The sequence below is a fragment of the Sceloporus undulatus genome, chromosome 4 (genome assembly GCF_019175285.1).
Source record: "Sceloporus undulatus isolate JIND9_A2432 ecotype Alabama chromosome 4, SceUnd_v1.1, whole genome shotgun sequence".
NCBI lineage: Eukaryota > Metazoa > Chordata > Lepidosauria > Squamata > Phrynosomatidae > Sceloporus > Sceloporus undulatus.
The window spans coordinates 204,721,088-204,743,747 of record NC_056525.1 but is presented as its reverse complement, the minus strand read 5'-3'; the positions used below and the strand labels follow the sequence as shown (position 1 = coordinate 204,743,747).

General features: G+C 40.5%; 1 protein-coding gene across 1 annotated transcript in view; it reads left to right on the top strand.

The window, feature by feature from the left end:
• The first annotated feature begins 297 nt into the window (after positions 1-297).
• Positions 298-22,660, top strand: part of PDE7A (phosphodiesterase 7A) — a 67,089-nt gene continuing 44,726 nt past the window's right edge. The window contains 3 exon segments of the mRNA XM_042464715.1: positions 298-814; positions 816-881; positions 16,268-16,328. Coding sequence (XP_042320649.1) covers positions 743-814; positions 816-881; positions 16,268-16,328 — 199 coding nt within the window. The 5' untranslated portion in view covers positions 298-742.

The following is a 22,660-nucleotide window of genomic DNA, read 5'->3' as shown; positions in this document are numbered from 1 at the left end:
GGGACATTTTGGTTTTGGAGGACAAGTCCGGGAAAAAGAGGACGGTCCGGCTAACTTTGCGTCAGCGACCGCCTCTGTACTGGTTCCTCTCCGCAAAAAAAGCGGGGGGAGGGAGTGACGTCACCACGCACGGCTGCGTCGCCGCGCATGGCCACGCCCCCACATATATAACCCCTTCCCCATTCCGCTCACTCACTCCTCCTTACTATGCCTCCTTTGGTGAGTAGGGAGGGGTTGCGCTTATTGTGGAGGAGGAGGAGGAAGAGGCACTGTGCGCGCACGCGCGCGAGGGGCCCTTCTTCTTCCCTCATTTCTCTCTTTCTCAGCTTCCGGAAGCTCCTCCCAACGGCAACGCCCCCCTCCTCCCACGATACTACTATCATCGTTGACGTCATCCCCACCACAACGGCTACCTCTGCTTGGCCACGCCCCTCGCGCGCTCTCGCTCCCAGAAGGGGGAGGAGCCAGGCTGGCGCGCGCTCGCCTCGTGCCGGACAATAGCGGCGCTGCCGCAGCGGCGGGTTGTCTATCTCTGTCTCTTTCGCCCAAAGCGGGCCTCGGCTCAGGCAGAGCTGTAGGAGCGCAGCGAGGGAGCGGCGATTGCACCGGGCCTCGCCTCGCTTCTCCAGCCGGGCCTGGCTTTTGTGGGCGCCCCGGGAGACGAGGTGGCGGAGGCGAAGGGGGCCGGGGTTGGGGTGGCGGGGGCAGCAGCATCAGCACCGCCGCCTCCTCCTCCGCCCCGATGGAAGTATGCTACCAGCTGCCGGTGCTGCCCCTGGACCGGCCGGTCCCTCAGCACGTCCTCAGCCGCCGGGGGGGCCATCAGCTTCAGCTCCAGCTCCGCGCTCTTCGGCTGCCCAAACCCCAGGCAGCTCTCGCAGGTGAGGAGGCCAAGGAGGGAAGGGAGCCCCTTTAACACTCAAGGGAGGGAGACACACAAGCATACACAAACACACACACACACACCATAGACAGACACACAGATACATAAGCATACACAGACACAAACATGCACACAGACATACACAAAACATATACTGTACAGACACACACACAAACATATCTGCACACACAGATAAACAAACACACGCAAAACATACAGTCACATGTACAGACGCATAAACACACACAAAACATGCAGACACATAAACATTCACAGACATACACAAACACCTGCATACACACAAAACATACACAGGCACATAAACACACGCACACACAACATACACAGAAACACAGACCTACAAATGCACACACACAAAACATGGACACATACACAGGCACAAACATTCACACGGACGTATGCAAAGACACACACAAAACATACAGACACATGAACATAGACATATACAAATGCATGCATAGACACAAAACATACACAGACACAAACATTCACATGGACACAAACGCAGACACACAAACATGGACAGAGACAAACACACACACAAAACATATTCAGACACATAACCACACACAACATACACAGACATAGACAAACACACACACATAAATCATAGAGACACATAAACTTAGACAAGACACAATGCATGCATGCATACATACAAAATACACAGACACATAAACACACGCAGAGACACAAACACACGCAAACAAAACATATCCAGACACATAACCAAATGCCCAACATACACAGACACACACAAACTCACACATACAACACATGGACACATATAAACATGCACACAGACATACGCAAAGACACACACAAAATATAGACACATAAACACACATGACATACACAGACAGACGCATACTCAAAACATACACAGACACACAGGCATGCACAGACAGACAGATGCAAACTTACACACACACAAACAGTCACATAGACATACACACAGAGAGACGCAGGCACACACTTCAGTGGCAAAGGGAATGGCTTTGCCTCTGGGGACTGTCAGGCCCTTGGCTTCCGTTCTCCATCCACTTCAGGAGTGATGCTGGAGGGGAGCTCTGGTCCATTTGGTGCATTTCTTTACACCAAACTGGGGCAGTGTGTGGCGTGTGGTGTGTGTGGTTGCCAAGATGCTCCGAACCTCTTCTGGGAAAGAGCCTGGGAGCGATTGGGGCTCAGCCACTTCTGGTCAGGACACCTGCAGTCCTCTTTTTGCTAGTTAGATTTGCCAATGTCAGGGCATCCCAGCACAAGGCAGGCTTTGTATATGTGGGGCTTCTAAAGTTGAAGCGTTAGCACATTATTTATCGCACTGCCAGCTTTAGGCCAGTATGAGAGAGCATTATTTAGCCCCGTTCTTGGGAGATGGGAGCGAGAGGGATGATGAGAGAAGGCTGACTTTCTTGGTGCCAGGGCTCTGCCCCTTTGTGACTGGCAAGGGTCTCCCTTTTTGCTGATGGAAAGGGTTGGCCTGGTTTTTTTCTTGCACAGAGGGATCCACTGACCCTTTTATGTTCATTTGTTAGAATTGTGTATCATTTATGGTATTTCATTATTTTAGCTGTTTGCATGCTTTTGCTGTTTCGAAATAGTTTGGAAACTTAGTCGATAAAGAATCCTTTCACTTTGATGTAGGTCCAAAACACATTGCAGAAATAATCCAGTTTCAGACTGGTTTATCTGCCATGGCTCAGTGCTAGGGAATCTTGGGAATTGTAGTTTATTGTGGCACCAGAGTTCTCTGACAGAGGAAGCTAAATGCCTCACAAAACTACAGTTCCCAGAATTCCTTAGCACTGAGCCAGAGCAATTAAAGCGGTCTCAAACTGGATTATTTCTGCAGTGTGTTTTGGACCTTAGTTTCAGTGAAGTGAGGCCTTTGGCATTTTCAGTATTTTTTCCTGAGTCGTTAGGAGGATTACACAGGTTGCACTTTTGCTAAACTGAAGTATTTTAATAGGTTTTTGTGGGTTTTTGGGCTGTGTGGCCATCTTCTAGAAGAGTTTCTTCGTGATGTTTTGCCAGCATCTGTGGCTATGGGCATCTTCAGAGAATGCTTGCCTGGAAAGGAGTTGGGTATATATATATATTGTGTGGAAAGGCAGGAGTGATTTGCATGGTCACACACTATATATACCCGACTCCTTTCCAGGCAAGCATTCTCTGAAGATGCCAGCCACAGATGCTGGCAAAATGTCAGGAAGAAACTCTTCTAGAACATGGCCACATAGCCCAAAAAAACCCACAAAAAACTATGGATGCCGGCCATGAAAGCTTTCGACTTCATATTGAAGTATTTTTGAAAATATTTAATGGGAGAACTCAGTGTTTTGCAAAACCATGCGTAGATTTTCTTGGGCTCAATTGGGTGGTTGCACCAAGTCAATTTCGATGCATCCCTTTATATCCTTTTTCAGCTCCAACTCTTCTCTGATGGTGATAATATTTGTTGCATTATGTTTTAAAAATAAACTCCATGCTCTCCAGCTTGTATTAAAGGATTCCAATGTGAATGATAACAGTAACAAATTAAACCATAATAAATGTAGGTAGGCGGAGGAATGTGGTAAAATAGATTTTGTTGCCATTTCTGGCGCTCATTGCTTCAAATGTTTTGGAGGACCAGGTTGCCCATCTGTTGTTGCCCTGATAAAGTCTTCCGAGATTTTCCTGCAAATGGTAACAAACTGTTGGATTTGAAGGCATCTGCTTAGAGTAAGAAATAATGTAATTATTTTTTTTCACTTGAGTGTTAGTAAATTGTGTTAGTGACAACTTCCTTCAGGAATTGAAGTAATGAGATATTCTCCTAGTTTTGAACATAGCCTTGTTACGGGATGATGTCAACTGTTCCTGCATGTAAAGAGGGAGGTCTTCTGGTGTGAAATCTTAATCTGAAGTTGTTTTAGAATATGCGTTGGTTATGGAATATTTATTTTGAAGGCGAGTACAGACTGCATCTTAAAATGGTTGACTCAGACTTTGAAGAACTGTAAGAAATAAAAGTGGGCCTTGCTTGTATTTGCTTTGTTGTATTTTTGTTTACATGCTTAAGACATCTAGTTAGAACAAGCACAGTTTATATTCAGTGATAACCTTCACTGAAGGGGATTCGGAGCACCTGACAAGTAAACATTGTACAGTTCTGCCATTTCTATTTAAAAAAAAACATGGAAATTTGTTTCAAGGAGTGGGTTTAGTGGTGAAGATGCTAAATGCTTGGTCTGCCTGTCTGCCATTTGTATTCCTTAAACCCACTGAGTGGGAAACAAATGTAGGCAGATAATGTAACTAGGGGAGCCAATGTGGTGTAGTGGTTTGAGCATTGGGCTATTGTTCAAAACACACTGCAGAAATACAGTAATCCAGTTTGAGGATGCTTTAACTGCCCTGGCTCAGTGCTAGGTAATTCTGGAAACTGTAGTTTTGTGAGGCATTTAGCCTTCCTTGTCAGAGAGCTCTCATGCCAAAATAAACTACAATTCCCAGGATTCCCTAGCACTGAGTCAGGGCAGTTAAAGTGGTCTCAGACTGGATTATTTCTGCAGTGTGTTTTGGACCTTTGACTCTGGAGACCAGGGTTTGAATTCCTGCTTGGCCATGGAAGCAAGACACATTCTCTCAGCCTCAGAGGAAGGCAATAGTAAACCCCTTATGAACAAATTTTACTAAGAATACCCTGTGATAGCGATTTCTTGGGGTTGCCATAAATCAGAAACTACTTGACGGCACACACAACGAAATGTAGGTAGATGGACATTTTAAGCATGCATGTGGAAGCTGGTTTGTAGAAGAGAAGGGTAGTACAGTACTGTATACAGAGGAAGGGATTTTTTTCTAAGGCTAAGCCATCTATTCTCTGCTCAAAATTCCACCAAAGCTTGAATTTTCTTTGAAGGCATTTGTGGGGGCCTAACAGCAAGGTAGGCCTACATGTCAGTGAAGTGCATGGTGCATGACAAAATCATGGTTTTCTCTTTGGGGTTCCCCTCTTGAATATTTGGTTGACAGGTTGGTTGAATCTGTGGGTGTGGAACCCATGGATATGGAGGGCCATTGTATTGTTGTATAAGCCCAAATATAATTATGAATACCTGTACAGTACTGTATTATAAGCACATAACAAGACCACAAATGACTTCTACAGTATACAGTACATAGGCTGAATGAAAAGATGGTGCTGTATTGAATAAAAAGCACCTTGTGTACCCAAAACCTTTGTGCAAAGTACCATCTTTTTGTTCAGCCTGTGTACTGTATATTGTAGAAGTTGTTTGTGGTGTTGTCATGCCAGAATCAGTGCCATATTTTTATCCATTGGCTACAGTTGTTTCTCTCCTAGAAACTTGCCAGGTCCAGTAGCCAGTGTTTTGGGGACTGGCACTGCTCCATGGACCACACGTTGATTAGCACTGTCCTAGGCCTCGATAACTCTTTAGCGAGCAATTAGGCAAGTTCTGCTTCCACGAACATTACAACTGACAGTAGTTCTACTGTCTGTTCCATACAGGAATACTTTGAGACTCTGAATCAGGGTAATAAACCTCTAATATTGATCTTAAATAAGTTTTACTAGTTCCTTTAGAATATCATTATGTGTATATGGCCGAGTGACTAATAAATAAGCAATTTGTGGGGAAGTTGCTAAATTTTGGAATGTGAAAAAGTCAGCCTAATATATGGCTACTCTAAAATGAATTTCATTGTTGGACATAATTAGAAAATGACCTGAAAACTAAACTACAGTACCATTTTCTTATACAATTCCATGATGTGACCACATCTGGAATATTGTATACAGTTGGTTCACCATACTTATAAAAGGATATTGTGGAACTGGAAAAGCTTTAGAAAAGGGCAGTTATAATGAGCAAGTGGTGGAACAACTTCCCTATGGAGAAAGGTTACAGTATTTGCCATTTGGCTTAGAAAAAACTAATAGAGGCGTATATAGAAGTATGCATGATATGGGGAAAGTAGTTAGGAGGGAGTTTTACACCCTCTCTTGTAATACTAGAACTGAGGGTCATTCACTGAGGGTAAAATGGTTGGCAATTCAGAACAGATAAAATAAAGTGCTTTATATGATGCATAGTTAAACTGTGGAGTTACATGATATAGTTACAGCTGCCAGTTTCAATGGCTTTAAGAGAGCATTAGATAAATTTATGGACAATGTGGCCACCAGTAGTTGCAAATTAGAATGGCTGCAAATCATTTTCATAGGCAGTATGGTGTGCCTTTGTATATCAGATTTGGGGCAAGATGAGATGGAGGGTGCAGCTGTACTCATGTCTTGCTGCAGGGCTTCCCATAGACAAGTAATTGGCCTCTATATGAACAGAATGGTAGCCTACATAGCCCTTTGGTCTGATTCAGCATGACAGTTTTTATGTTCTTGTGTGTTGAAAGTCACATTGCAGAGATTTTAGTTTCATTCATTAGGCTGTTGGGTTAACTTTTCTTCTTGTAATTGTACAGGTAATTCTTTTTACCTAAAGGATTTTCAGAAGATACCTAATGTGAACTTATAATAATCAGTTCTGTACAGCTGAAAGAAATAATTAGACTTTTTCAGTAGTTCCACTTTTTATTTTTAATAAAGCATGGTGTTTTCAATGTATTGTAAGGGCTTGCAAGTTGAGGAGAAACAATTGTTACAAGTGTCTCTGGTTTTCTGCTTACAAATTTGTTTGTTTGGTCATTCAGATCATCAGAAGCACTTTATTAGCTGCTGTTTTGAGCCTGGATTGATCGTAAATGTTACTTTCAGAAGCCTTTCTAATTGGCTTGAGTGCCACTCTTAATAGAAGAGTGTATCAACTGATTCCAGTGAACCTTCTGAATTATGTTTTACATTTAGTGCATCAATATCAATTTTATCAACCATTCTTACATGAAAAGTGAAGATTTCATAATGTGGAAGTGTTCATAAACTACCCGGATATTATTTGAATTGTACGTACACTGATCCCAGATGGTGTCTTGCAAGATCCACTGTTTAAAATAAGTGGACTTCTAGATTTATACTTGTGTATTGACAGTCTTCAAGAAGAATTTCAACCCACTCACAGCTGTGCCAAAGCAGAAGTGAGATGATATAAGCAGAAAAAAGGAGGAGCTAATCTTTTTCCACTCACTCTGTTTCCAGAGTTAGATTCACTTCAGAAAGACAGTGTACAAATATATAGAGGAAATGGTTTACTTTGAATCCAAACAGACCATAATATTGGATCAGTTAAAATTGCTTTCATAGTACCTTGATTTTTTTCTTGTCTGAACTAGTCTTTCTTGTAGTCATCTTAATGGGGCACTACATTTGTTTCAGTCTTTCGGGATCAAATTGTCTTGGGTCTTTTTTCCCCTATTTGTCAGAGCAGATGTATGCTTTGATAGTCTCTCAGTCTTGATTATAGCAATGGCCTAATGTCAGATGTTACAAGGCCTTTATTTGTCTTACCTATGTATCTGCAGAGCTTCACTGTAGCCTTTGTGATCTTCTAAATCTTATATACCACTATCCCTCCCTGCTCCATCCCCATTTGAAAATACATATGCAATTTGGAGGATACTGGGTTGACAAAGACTGACACAGAGCATTTACAGATACTTATATTTGTACTTAGAGTGCAAAAGCTGTGCCTGTGCATAATTTTGGAGATATGTATGCAAGGTGTTCCCGTGACAGATTAGCACTTCACTGCTAGGCTAACTTGTTTTGGCAATACTCATTAGATACTTCACATTTGAGGGTTCAGCAGATAAACATTCTAACTAAATTAATTTGTATCATGCTCTCATTTGCAAACCAAAAAGCTGTACCTGAGTCAAAGCAATAATTAAGGTTGCTTTTTGCTTGAATTGTAAAATATTTAAAATTGTAGCAAATTCACATTGCAGTATGCTGGATATTCTCATGTTTTAATGGAGAGGAACATTATTGAACTACATACAGTATACAATTGCTGCAAGGTCATTTAATAAAAGATAAAAGACCTGGGACCTTCTGCCATTTCTTTTGGTCTCCTTGAAGATCCATGTTTCTGAAACATTGATTAGACCTGTTTGCTGCTGAAAAACATCTGTTTGAAATTTGTTGTTTTGAAAATCAAGGTTATGATTTAAAAATCTGAAAGGAGACCAGTATTTACTTGATTGAATCTGCTGCTCTTGATTAGAATAAAACAAGAGAGCAAGTTATATCAATGTGTGGAAGTATTATTTTCTGATCTTTAGGAGAACTCTACAGTCTTGCATGTTTCTTGCTTATCTTTTCATGAAAATTCCACCCCTAATTCCAAGCATTAACTACTGTATAGCAATAAATCTGTGCTGATTAGTTTTAAGCCAAAGTTAATTATGGTTAATATTAATCCCTGGTGCAGTTGTAATTCTACGCCATGGCTAGTAATGGAAAAGGAGGGTGGAATTTATGAGGGAGGGGGGAGACAGAAATGGAAAGCATATGCAAGCTTTCCCCAGTCTTCTGACTATGGTTGAATTTCAAAAATTTATGTCAAAAGTAGACAGTGAGACTGAACTCATGTAAAAAAGGTGTCTCTGTAACTTTAACCATGGAATGTCTCTATTTCTCAGCACTATTCCCCCAAGTATCTTGTAAATAATGGGGTGTTCTAAGTGTTGCTGTTAGAGAGCAGTAATCTCTAAATGCAGCATCTACATTTTTCAGATAATAAAACTGAAACTTTATTTTGAGTTACTAGTGAATTGAAATATGATTGAATTATAGTGGCCACTGTCTTCTGCCTTTCTAGTTTGCAGAAGTTTGGTGTTATCCTCCACACTGACACTTGGCCTAATTTTGGGTAAGTCAGGAAGATGCAATACTGTTTTCTATACAGAGTGACTGCCAGTACAGACAGGTGTCCTGTGGGCTGCAAGGACATTGTAGAAATGAACTTCATGGCAGTCAGTTTGCACTGTTAAAACACGTTAAAATTAGTGCTGAGGGTTCATATAAACTGCTCAGTCTTCATACTGGCTTTTATAATGGCATTTTTAAAAAAAATTGAATCAAAGAATGCAGTTTTGAATTAAATGTTTTCCTTGATAAGCCTGAAATAGTTACTGATTTTGTTTTGTTTTTTATATAATGTCCACACCATTTTGGCCTGAAAAAATATTTCAGATCTTAGCTGGCATGAATGCTAATTTCTTTGAGTAAACAATAATGTGGAGATTATTTTAGACATGTTAAAATTCCATTGTCACTCAAATTGGTTTGCATATTGTATAATCTGTTTGTCCAGATAGTTTTTGTTAAAAAAAATCTGTGTTTCTTGGGGTAGGCAATTGGATCAGCAGGACTCTTAAGCACATTTCACCCGATTAAAGCAAATGAGGCTTGTGGCAGTTAATTTGCCCGCTATCAGGCACCTGCATTCCAACAAACCAAATATTAGAATATTAATTTCTAAATTTGTTATGCTTATAGGGAGTTCACTCTTCTTTCTCATCTTGCCACCCCCACACATCAGGAGTAAGACTTGTACCAACTAGTAAGAAGACTGTAAATAACACTAATTCTGTGCCAAATTGATTTTTAATTTTTTTTTAAAATAATTTTTAGTATTCCTTCCCATCACCTCTTTTGGTACCTTTGATAGGACCAACTTTTCTCCTTTGTGACTAGTGTCAGTTACCTTCATAAGAGCTCTGAACATATTTATCCTCCCTTGCCCCACAAATAAACTGTTAATTAGATCTTGTTGGTTTTTTATATATATATATGATAGAATTCATTTCTATGAAGCAAATGGAGTTCCTATTCATATAATGAACTGGAAGTCTAAGTATAGACCTCAATATGCGATTTCATTTCTTATAGTCTGTGAAAGTCATTATATTTTTGATATGCATTTTTAAAACATACTGATATAATACAATTTCTTCTTCAGAACATTAGACGTCTGGGAAATATTAAAACAGTTAGTGTGCTATTTGTCTCATTAGAGATTTGTTACTTAATGAACCAGAACATTAATGGGATTGGAATTTCTGCTTGGCAGGAATTTGTTCTTTTCCCACATGATTTAAAATATGAATTTTTAAAGCACATTTCAGTTAGCTTTTAGAATCTTCTTTTGCATTTGTTCATGAAGCAACTTAACAGATAATTCCTGTTAATGCATAAAAACAGCACGTAGCTTGTCAAATTATATAGCATTTAATTGTGATAATCTAACTCAGTGGTTCCTAACTTATGGTCTGCAGACCCCGGTAAGCCCAATGTCCAGATGGACCTCCCCCAACAGCAGAGCAACTGTGTGACAGGAGCCAAGGCAAGGGCACAGGATAGCTGCCTGCCTCTCATGTGGCCACTGTGCTGTGGGGAGGGGGTGCGCTGAGCGACAGCAGAGCTCCTTCCCTTCCTTTTTGTACCTAAAACCAGGACCTAAGGCAATACCATGGTGGGAGGAGCACTAACCTTTTCTTCCAGACTCTCTCTTCAAACAGTGACACCAACAAAAACACTTAGGCTGAGGCAACTATACCTCCTTCACAACTCCACCACCATCACTACTACAACTGCTCCCACATCCCTGAATTCAAGTTCCTAAACTTTGTAATTTCCTCCTTCACACTGAAAGGGGGACAGAAGATACATACATTTCTTCACCACACTACCTGAATGTGTGAGTCAGACTTGCTACACTTTCATGGTGTCCATGCTTCCTAAAGTGACATGTTAGGTGTTTGCAAAGTGTTCACACACAGATTTCCCCATTGAAGGATTCTTGCTGGGGAGAAATTGGAAAGGGGGGGGGAAAATTTCACTCATTTTGAAAATTATTGACAGATACATTGCTATGTGTGTAATACATACAAATAACTGCAACTCACAAGAATAAAGTTGGCCTTTTGAAGTGAAGGTGGCATCCTAGGGATAGTATCTTGTTCCTTAAATTGTTGAGAGCCTGCAGGCTGGACAGAACACCTGGAGCGCAATTAAGCAGGATGATGTTGCATCACGTGTTGACATTTACTGCACCTTAAAGAAAGACAAGGAAATGCTGGTATGATTGCTGTTTAGCAGAAGTCCTGAATCTCCTAGTGAGAGAGAGAAAGGAATAGGAGGGAGGGAGGGACGGGCAGATAGCATGTGTATTATACGATGTTTATCACTGATTTTCAGTGGTCACATTAAGCACATGCTTCATTCTGTCTCATTTGAAGGAATCGTACATACAAGTGCTTATCATAGTTCTTGTGAGAAATGCTGCAGTTTATTGCTGTATGCAACATGTCTATCCATTTCTTCTTTTTATTTCATTTAGAAATTGCTCTTCCACCTTTTGTCAACTGTGGGGCCACAAGATAACTCTTAAAAATTGGGTTTGGGTGAGGAATGGGCCAAATATACAATATTTCCTATATTTCTTTAAAATGTATTTCGTGTGGTTTTGGTCTTCTAAAGTTTGCAATTGGCAAGTACAGTATGTCACAAATTCATGACAGAAGAAAAAAGTGTTCTGCACTTTTCCTTTGATCATATTGCATCCTAAGAGAGTAGCCATTTGCAAACAAAGTTATAGCATGAGAGAAATGGAAGGGACTCCCAAGGGTCTTGCAGTTCAGCACCCTGCTGTGCACCAATATACCGTGAAGGCATTAATGAAAGATGGCCATCCGACCTCTTAAACATCTCCAGTGAAGGAGAGTCCACTACACTTCAACACAGTCTTTTTCACCATCAAACATCTCTAGGTAGATTCATTTTTCTTACAATTTGAATCTATTACAAGTTGAGTCTCCCTTATCTGGAATCCTATAATCCAAAATATTCCAAAAACTGATTTTTTTTTATTTGTGGCAATGTTGGTGACATCTTTGCTTTCTGATAGTTCAGTATACACAAACTTTCTTTCATTCACAAAATCATTAAAATATTGTATAAAATTATCTTCAGCCAGTGTGTAGAAAGTGTATATGAAACATAAAGGATTTTTGTGTTTAGACTTAGGATCTATCTCCAAGATACCCCATTATGTACATATATGAAAATACAGGCATTCCAAAATAAAAATAAAAATCTGAAAGTCAAAATACATATCGTCGCAAATACTTCTAATAAGGAGACTTAGGCCTGTTAGAGACAGCCAAAATAAAGCTGCTTCGAGTCACAGTGGAGGTATGGTGTTTCAATGATGCATACGTCCTAAGAGTCCAGAAGCCACACCAAAGCCACGCTCCAGTCCTTAGGGCTGGAGCTTTATTTTGGCTGTCTATAACAGGCCCTAATCTGTAGTTTGTCTCTTAGTCTCTGGAGCTGCAGAAAACAAACTTGCACTATCTTCTACATGACATCCCTTCAGGTATTTAAAAGATGACTGTCATGTCATCTCTCAGTCTTCTCCAAACTAAACAGATACAGCTCCCTAACCTGTTCTTCATAAGGCTTGGTTTCTGATCTCTTACCATCTTGGCTTCCCTCTTCTGGACATATTCTAACTCGCATCCTTCTGTGGTGACATGTTTCAGATAAAACAGAATAGAGTAGTACTCTCATTTCACCTACATTTGCTTGCAGCCTAGAATTGCATTAGCTTTTTTGGCTGCTGTGTCACATTGATAATCCATGTTTAGCTTTTTATGTACTAAGACCCTATTGTTACCAAGCCAAATGTTACCATCCTATATTTATGTATTTTATTTTTCTTTCCTAAATATAGTACCTTATATTTATCCTTATTTACATTAATCTTGTTTTGGTCCAGGTTCCAATCTGTTAAAATATTTTTGAAATCTGATCCTGACTGCTGGAATATTAATTACACCTTCTAATTTGGTATCATCCACAAATCTGATAAGTATGCCCTCTGTTCCAGCATCCAAGTTATTTATAAGGATGTTTCACAACATGAGCCTGGGACAGAACCCTGTGGCACCTAAATAATAACTTATTTATGGGTTGAAAGGAAACCATGAATGAGCAATCTTTCAGTTTGGTTTGTTACAAATCCATTCAACAGTAGCAATGTCATTTTATCAATTTTATCAGTTTGTGTACAAGAATATAATGGGGAATATTTTCAGAAGCCTGGCTGAAATCAAGATGTATTTCATCCACAGCATTCCCTTAATCCACCAAGTTTATAACTCTCTATAGAAAAGAGATATATGATTAGTTTGTGCATGACTCATTTTGAAAAATACATGCAGGCTCTGAGTAATCACAGCATTCTTTTCTAAGTCCTCACAGCCTGACTGTTTTAATGATCTAATCCAGAATCTTTCCTGATATTGGTGTCAAGCAGACTAGTTCTGTAATTGCTTGGGTCTTCTTTTCTCCACATTTTGAAGATGAGCATACCATTCTCCATTCTCTAGTCTGCTGGCACTTCTGTTCTGCTAGAGTTCTCAAAGGCTATTGGTAAAGGCCTTGAGATTATGTCTTCAAATTCCTTGAATGGCCTTGGACACTTAAATTTGTTTAGAATAGCTAGATATTCAGTGCTGTTTTTAAAAATGAATAGCTGTTGATGCTAATCCTCATCTGTTTCCCTACAGAGTAGCAGTCACATAGTTATCTGGGAATGTGCTAATATCATGTTGGTGAATTTATGGCATGTGAAGCCATTTTCCATGGCATGTGGAGCGAGGAAGAGGAGGAAAAGGCACGTGCCTGTTCCTTCCCCTCCCAGACCTTCAGCTGCCTCTGGAGAGGTGGCTGAATGCCTGAAAAGGTGCAGGGGGAAGAGGTCCCACCCCAGAAGTCCCGCCCCCATAGGGAAGAAGTCCTGCCCCAGAAGTCCTGTTCCCCTGGAGTTCCTGACACTGGCAGGGGGTAACATCTGGTGCCAGAAGGCCGTTTAGTTTGGGCACTCAGTGCCTAAAAGGTTTGCCATCACTATGCTAATATGTCACTTTGGGGCCATAAATTGATAGACCCATTTATTTATTTGTGAAGTGTCATGATGTAAGGTGCTTTACATGGTATAAGAGAAAAGGCCTCTGTCAGTTGGAACTTAAAATCTAAAATTTGCCATTGTGATCAGAGGAAGGGGAGGGAAAAAGAAGTAAGCATAAACAGGAAACTGTTTCAGTTAAACAGGCTTAAGCTTAGTCATGGTCTTTGGATGTTTGCATAGATGCACAGGTTGCAAATAAAATACAGGCTTCACGTGGTCTTGTGCAGCACAAATTAGTTGAATTCCTCTATTTAAGTATAGTACCAGGAGCATAGAAGAAGGCACTGTATTTGTGGCTAGCATGTTAGCTTTAGTATAAAGACAAATCTGTGATATATGCTAATGATCTTTTTAGTAACAAATATCAAATGTTGCTTTCTATCTGGGAAGCTATTGGCCCATGTAGCTTAGTATCACTATTTGGTAGCAGTTTTCAAGGGTTTCAGGCAGGGGGTCTGTATCATTCTTTCCAGTAGAGGCTAGGGATGAATCCATGACCTTTTGTTTACAAATCATGTGCTGTTCCACTGACATACAGTTTACATTCTAAGTAAAAATTCAGTTTTCCTCATAATTTGAGCCTTGTCAAACTACTAGTAGTAGAAGTATTAAAACAATGTCCAACTTTTCCTCTCAGGTTAACTATTCAGTTTTATTTATAATTTCAAAGCTAGCTGTAGTATTTTTTTATGATATAGTGACATACTGCAGCAATAACTTCTTTGGTTATGGGATATAAAAATAGCTCATTGCTGCTGTGATCCACTTTAGGCAATATTATGTGCCTGGTGGCTTTCACCATTGTGATTGTGAAAAAAAATTTCTGTGAACATCTGGAGGTCAGTCTGCCAGAGTTACAATGGGACTCCTGAATATGCATAATTATCTGGTTTGCAAAGTTAACTCTTTAAATACTTTAGCAGAAATCATTAATAAAAATGCATACTCAATCTCTAGTTCCCCTGGCCTCTATTCTTTTTACATCTTTTCTCAGGGATAAAAGATTAAAAGCAAACACACTTGCTCTTTATGTTCAAAATTGTTACCTAGAGAACAGATGAAAAAGTGGTTTGATTGATTAACAGCTATTTCTGCATAGATAAAATGCAAGTGTATACTTTGCACTCATTGCATAGGGATTATGAACAACTGTAGTAGGATTACATCCCTATTGTTTATAGCTCCTTAGGGAAATATATAGGTGGTGATGGTGGTACTTTTATTGTTATTTATATGCCACTCCCATACCAAACAATGTTCAAAGCAAACCCATGATTGCATGTTAGTTTCCTCTGCCCTCTGCCCTTAACCTTGGTTAAAGACTAAATCAGTACAGACATTAACCAGTTTCTGAACTACAGTTTGAAGTGGGCAACAAATTCTAACCCTGGTCAGAATTAAAAATATGAATGTTTATTATTTTTGTTGTTTGCTGTCAGGTCAATTTTGTTTAATGGCAACCTGTGAATGAGAGACCTCCAAGATCTCTGGTCAGTAACAGCTCTGCTCAGGTTTTGCAAGCTCACTGCCAAGGCTTCTTTGATTGAGTCTATCCACCTGTAATGAATGTTTATACAGTCGGCCCTTGCCTTACGCGGGGGATCCGTTCCGGACACCCCCCCCCGCGTATGGCGAATTCCGCCTATGCTCAAGCCCCATTAGAAACAATGAGGCTCGGGCACGGCGGCACGCGTGCCCATTCATTTGAATGGGATGCGCCGGCCATTGCTCCCCACACGCTCCCCGCGGCTTGAACGCATACGCTCAAGACTGCGTAAAGCGCGCCCGTGTATAACGTGGGCGCACTGTATACACACACACACACACATATATATATATATTTAAAAACCACATATCCTAGCTTCCCCCCCCCCTTTTTTTTTTACAAATTAACTCAAAGCAGCCAACAAAATGCAAAATCATCAGTTGGAAAAAATACACAAGAGGTTAAATTGACAAATGTGAAGAACAACACAACAGCAGAAACAAGCTTGATTATTATTTTTTTTAAAAAAAGAAACTGCAAATATCCCACAGCAATTTGACCTTATTTCAATCTCTTGTTGAAAAACTGGATTTTCTTTGCTGCCTAGAACCAATGTGGCTCTGAAATATGGTTAGGTCTGGGGACAGTTGAGGAAAGGGTCCATTCATAACACAGCCTTAATGATGTTGCAGCCTGACATTTTTGTTTTACTTTTATTTGAGAGATAACACAAGTGAAAAGGTTTTCTATATTGAGGAAAACTAATGAGATAATTTATGTCCTTGTGGAAACATTCCCATATGAAGAAAAAGTTGTAAAGGGCTGTGATTTTAGAAAGAGCATTCTTTGTTGTAACAAGTGGTTTATAATGGAAACAATGAGATTAAGTTTCATTAAAGAGTAGGAATAAAATATTTTGTTTTTAATTTTCAGAGACGTGGTGCAATTTCCTATGACAGTTCTGATCAAACTGCGCTGTACATTCGCATGCTAGGTAAGTGTGGCCACCTGTTCAAACTCTATAAGTCTGGCTGTCTGATATTGAGTAAATGGTGTACATTTAATGCATTTAACACCTTTGCTGTTTTTATTTCTTCCTTTTCCACTACTTTCCCTCTTCCTTTTCGTTATCATAGTAGTTCTTGGCTCTGCTGATTGGAGTTTTCTTTAAGATATTTAGTGCTGAGTAAATCAAAATATGATGATCACAAAATAGGAGAGTGCAGCCTCCTCAGTCACACTGGGAAAAAAGGAAGGGGTTGGAGGAAAACTCAAATGTTTGAAAAAATAGTAAACTTTATATTGGCTGTATGAATAAAATGTGAGATATGATCACAGAATGAAATTCTTGAATTCCTACTGATCTTGTCTCGCTTTTAAGGTTAGCTCCTGTAGCTGTGTTCTTGGTTCAAATGGTAATTACAGAAGATAGTTGGTACATATGAGATTAAGAATTTGTTTTGTTTAAAGCTGAGTCTGAGTGACTCATATGAGCAAATATTTGTATAGGAAAGAGTTTCAGCTTAAGTTGTAAACTAAACATTATCATGAGCTAGCAATCTTGAGATAGCGTGACTGCAATAGATAGGAAAAAATGAGTAGGAGGAGTTGCAGTGTAAATTATTCAAATTGCTTTCCATAAATGTTAATCAAACGTAAGAGAAAAATAGGAATTCAGCATTGTATCATTCTTCTCTGTAACTTTTAATTAGTAACTTTTGCTCAAGTCATTGACTCATATATGCTTGTCTTCAAGAGCAATGAGTGCTGAAGTCAAATCTTGACTTGCCAGTACTGAAAGTCTTCTAGCAGTCACAAGTGCTGGATAGTCAACCTGAAAAACTCTCCCTTTGTCACCTATCTGAATCTCCCCAATTTAAAAAAAGAAATGTAGGCGGGTTACAAACCACCAAAAAATACGTATGGAATACGTATTAGGGTTAGGAAGGGGTGGTGCTTCCGCACCCCCCTAACCCTAGTACATATTCAATACGTACAACATGGCGGCGCCCCTTCCACATGGGGGCCGCCATGTTTACGTATCAGACGCTGTGCGTCCATACGTGTCGCGGCGTCTATGATGTCGCGAGTCCGCCCCTGGCGCCTCGCGACGTCATAGAGGCGCCGCTTAAAGAAGCTCCATTTTGGAGCTTCTTTTTTGCTCCGCAAGGGAGCCGCGCGGTGTGGCTGCGGCAAATCCCTTACGGAGCAAACGGCAGCGGTGGCAGACCGCCTCAAAGCGGCGGTCTATAACCCGCCGTAGACTTGCCTCATTGTTAGTTGCTTTCCTATTTTTCCACACTGGAAAGCTGTAGTAGGCCCAGGTAGCTAGTGACCTTCCTTTTTGCTTGCTTTTAAGAGTGACACCAGGATGTGGTCTTATTTCCTGTTGTTGGTCTCTCTATTTTGCAGAATCAGGACAAGGAATTCCCATTTTATTTACTTAAAATAATCTATAAGACACTTTTTCGAGTCATGCTGTCCCAAAGTGACATATGTTATAAAACTTGTAAGATAAAGCAGTAAAATTTAGGCTGTATCAAAGGCATCAGTTCTGTAGCCTTGAGTCTCTTGCATGCTAGTAAATAGTGGCCTTGAAAAGCTTTATAAGATTTGTTTCAGCAATTAAATAGCAGAGGCGAGGCACAACTCCATTGGGAGGATATGCAGAGGTGAGGAACTATAATAGATCAGTTACTATCTTTTGTGCCCAATAATTCAACTGTTCTTCTTCGTGGTCTCTGTGCCTCACACAATTGGGTACTGCGCCTGTGCAGAGACTCCGTTCGGAAGCTGAAAAGCTGAACAGATTGGCAGGAGCCCCGCCTACTCCCATGTACTGAGCATGCCAAGTCCCACCAATCTAGCTCCTCCTTCAGTTCCTTTTCGTCCTTCGCAAGCGAAACATCTCCTTCAGTTTGCTCCTGAACTGAGTAGATTTCTACTGTACGGTAGACTTTTTGTCTTTCTCTTTTTTCCTTTCCCTTACTGTATGAAGGTGGTCTCCCCTTTCCACCTTTTTCAAGACATTGTGCTGCCCAATTTCTACCCAGACCCGTGTACTCCTCTGGAAAAGACTATGCACATGCTGGACGTTCACCGTGCTTTGGCTTTTTATGTTCAACGTTCTGCGGAGTTCAGATTGACCAACAAGTTGTTTGCTTGTTATGGTGGTTACAGGAGGGGTCACTCTGTTTCTTCACAGAGATTTTCTAAATGGATTGCTCAGACTATTTCTCTGGCTTATGAGTTGGCCAAGCGCCCTTTTCCTGTTGGTGTATGTCCTCACTCAACCAGGGCTGTTGCTTCTTCCATTGCCTTCCTAAGAGGTGTCCCTCTGCCTGATGTCTGTAAGGCAACCACATGGTCTCAGCCTTCCACTTTTGTTCAGCACTATCAGCTTGATTCCTGGTCTCATCGAGATGCCAGTTTTGGTCGTGCTGTCCTTTCCTCTATTTTGCAGTGACCTTCCCACCTCCTTAGGTTAGCTTTTTAGTCACCCAATTGTGTGAGGCACAGAGACCACGAAGAAGAAGAGGTTACTCACCTGTAACTGGTTCTTCAAGTGGTCATCTGTGCCCTCACACAAATCCCGCCCTACCTCCCCTTGGTCAGGTCCCTGCCATGTTTTTGCGGCAGACTTGAACTGAAGGAGGAGCTAGATTGTCAGGACTGGGCATGCTCAGTACATGGGAGTAGGTGGGGCTCCTGCCAATCTGCTCAGCTTTTCAGCTTCCGAATGTAGTCTCTGCTCACGTGCATTACCCAATTGTGTGAGGGCACAGATGACCACTCGAAGAACCACAGTTACAAGTGAGTAACCTGTTCATCTTTAAAAGATGGAGTCATGAGCAGGATATCTGAAGCAGATTTCAGCATGTGGACAGAATGATATAGTTAAAGTGATCCTTTTTATATACTGTAAATTAGTCTCAAAATGTTTAGGTTTTTGAACATTCCTAACATATTCCTTTTAATTTGTCTCTGAAGCATATAGACACCCAGTGAATTTGTACTTATCAGCATGTAGTGGTGGTGGTGGTAGGAATTTGCTTCAGTTCAAGCTTCCCTTTTTTAGATAGATTCACTCAAAAATATACCATTTGATGGTAATGTAGATAGCTGAGGCAATGTCTGCCTTATAGATAAGGCTACAACTGGTGAAGCAAACTCAAGACATGAAAACATTCCGGCTTCCATCCAGCCCTCTGGATGACAATTTTCAGGGACTTCGTATAGATTCTGAAATATGTGGATGGATGGTAGTGTGGAATTCAGTGGCATCCCGCAGGGTTGATGCTGTGGAAAATCTAGGTCCATTTTCAGCAATTTCTGCTAGCAAGTGTCACCTGTCTCAGCTGTAACAGTTGAGGGAGCTGGCAGGTTTGGGGAATCAAAGAGTCTCAGAGGGGCCGAGGCACCTCTTGCCTTCTCTCCGATTCTCTCCTTGCATTTCCCAGGGAAAGGATTGGGGAGGCAAAAGGTCTTGGAGGGGCCAAGGCACCTCTTCCCTTCTCCTCCCCATCCTCTCCTTGGGCTGCCCAGGGAAATGATGCAGAGGAGATGGGTCTTGGAGGAACCAAGGCACCTCTTTCCTTTTCCTTCATATGCTCTCTTTGGACTTCCCAGGGAATGGATGGGGAGGAGAAGGGGCAGGGGGCCAGTTAAAGGGATAGGAGGGTGGGAAAAAAGGATTGTGCAGCGCTGCTCCTCTTCCCTCCCTCACCCTTCCCTTTAACTGGCATCTAAGTAGGGGGTGGAGTTATTTGCAATTTTTCCATTTTTTCTGGGGTCTCATTCCCCTAACCCCCACGAATATGGAGGGAGGACTGTACTCTAGGGGGCCTTGGAATTGGAGATTGCTGAGTTCACATACCCTGTGGTCATCTATGGCCTGTCTCTAAATCAAAACATGTTTCTTGGATTTTTTTATACAATTACTCTCTTTTGAGATGAGACTTGACATTTGAGGTTTTGGAATATTGCCAAGAAAACTTTGCAGTAGGTTTGCCATAAGTCAGAAATGTCTTGGAGACACATAATAGCAACAGAATTTGAAAACATAATTCTTCCATCCAAAGTACAGACCATTTAAATGCATAGAATTAGATGCAGTTAGTAAAAGAGGCCAGTGTATTATAACAGTTTGACTAGGACTCTGGGAGACCATGGAAACCTGTTGGGTAACCTTGCACGAATGATATTCTTTCAGCCTCAGAGGAATAACAAAAGCCTTTCTGAACAAATCTTGCCAAGAAAATCCTGTACAAAGGAACCTCGGTATCCGTGGACTGGTCATCGGCGCATTTGAGCATCCACGGTCAGCAAGCCCACATTGTCCCCAGTAGTGGTGCATGCATGTGGCTGTTCCGCCATTAGGGACAACGGGACTTCAGCTGATGTCCTGTTGTGCCTTATGGCAGCGAGGTTGCATGCTCGTAGCACCATTGGGGACAACAGAATTTGATTATCCACAGATTTTGGTATCTACTGGGGGGTCCATTCTGGACCTCCTGAAGATATTGAGGGCCCAGTGTAATAGGTTTGCCTTATGGTTGTATTAAGTCAAAAACAGCTTGCAGATGCACAAGATAGGAATAGTAAAATAGGCAGTAAATGAGGTCTCCCCCCTAAATTTTGTAACATGGCACCTTTCCCTGTTTCAGTTTACCTTGGCTCGATATAATGTCAAGCTTTAATTTATATGTGTCAGGAGATAATATGGAATGGTTAAACTTAAAGGCTTGTACTGTCAATATTCTCTTTTCAGAAGCTATACTATATAGTGAAAATGTTCCACATTTTCCCACTTCTTCACCCCTGCATGTAGAATTTAACAGATGAACTGGGAAATCCTAGACCATATTTAGTATTCTGTAAGATGATTTCCTTCTCCTTTCTTCTCTCTTGCCCCCAGAATGGCTTTGGAATAGACCTCTATTCCTCTAGAACTGATTTTGGGCTACATTGTGTACCCACAAGTGGAAACCACTGGAAACAATCCCTGTTTATTTCTTTTAATTTGGAGAAGGAGAGGTCAGCCTGAAGCTGATTGAAATTCTTTGATGAAAATACACTGAGACTCAATTGGATTCCACTTTTAATAGGCAAATGCCATTTTATAAAGAAATAATAACTTACAGTATAATATCAGTCTAAAGTTTAGAGTAGGAAGAATGAAAGTTATGCAGTGCGCAACTGTCTGTGTTACATAATATAAGTAAAATGTAGAATCACTTTTAAAATGCAAAACATGGAAAAGTAAGATGTGTGGGAAAGCATTTAATTCTCTTAATCAAATATTTGCTTTGTAAAGCTAATATTTTCATGTTGTTCAGTTTTGTGATATCAGTATGTTATGCAATGCAGGTTGAGTCTCCGGTACCTCAAATGCTTGGGACCAGAAGTGTTTGAATTTTTTTCAGAATTTGGAATGTTTGTGTATACATAATGAGATGTCTTGGAGAAGGAACCTAGTGTAAACACGAAGTTCATTTATGTTTTGCATATACCTTATACACATAGCCTGACAATAATTTTATACATAATACAGTACTTTTAAATAATTTTGTTTGTGAAAGTTTGTGCACACAGAACCATCAGAAAGCAAAGGTATCATTTTCTCAGCCACTCATGTGGACAGTTTTGGATTTTGGAGTATTTCAGATTTTGGAATTTCAGCTAACAGATACTCACTCTGTATGTGAATTGCTTAATAATTCCAAAAACATCAGAGGAAGTAGACTGTAGTCTACGAAAGCTCATGCTACCAACTTCTTTCTTTCAGTTAGTCTCAAAGGTGCTACAAGATGTCTCTACATATTGATTCTACAGCCTAACATGGCTATCTTTGAATTCTTGCTTAATGTAATTGTTATTCTGGCTACTTGAAATGAGTTTAAAATATTTTCTAGCTTTTCATAAAATGGCATTGTTGCTGCACTTACTTTAGTCTGGTTGTTGGTTTTTTTATCCATCTCTGTGGAACCCCCTTTTTATAAACCGTTTGTTCTTTTATCCAGTGTTCTTTGGGCACCTCTTTCTCTCTCTCTTTGATGCTTTAGTGGTGAGTTTTTATGCCACACGTTTTTAATGCCCTAGAGGTCTCTTTTTGGATCTTTAATCCAACCGTTATGAATGAATATTTCAGATTTCAGCACAAATACAAATTGGGAATGAATATTTTCTAAACAAGTCTCAGATATGCCTTCTCTTCTAAATAGTACCTAACCAATTGGCATTTTACCTGATTTGCAGATACAGTTGGCCCTTCTTATACATGGCTTTTGTATACATGGATTCAAGCATCCACAGTTTGAAAACGTT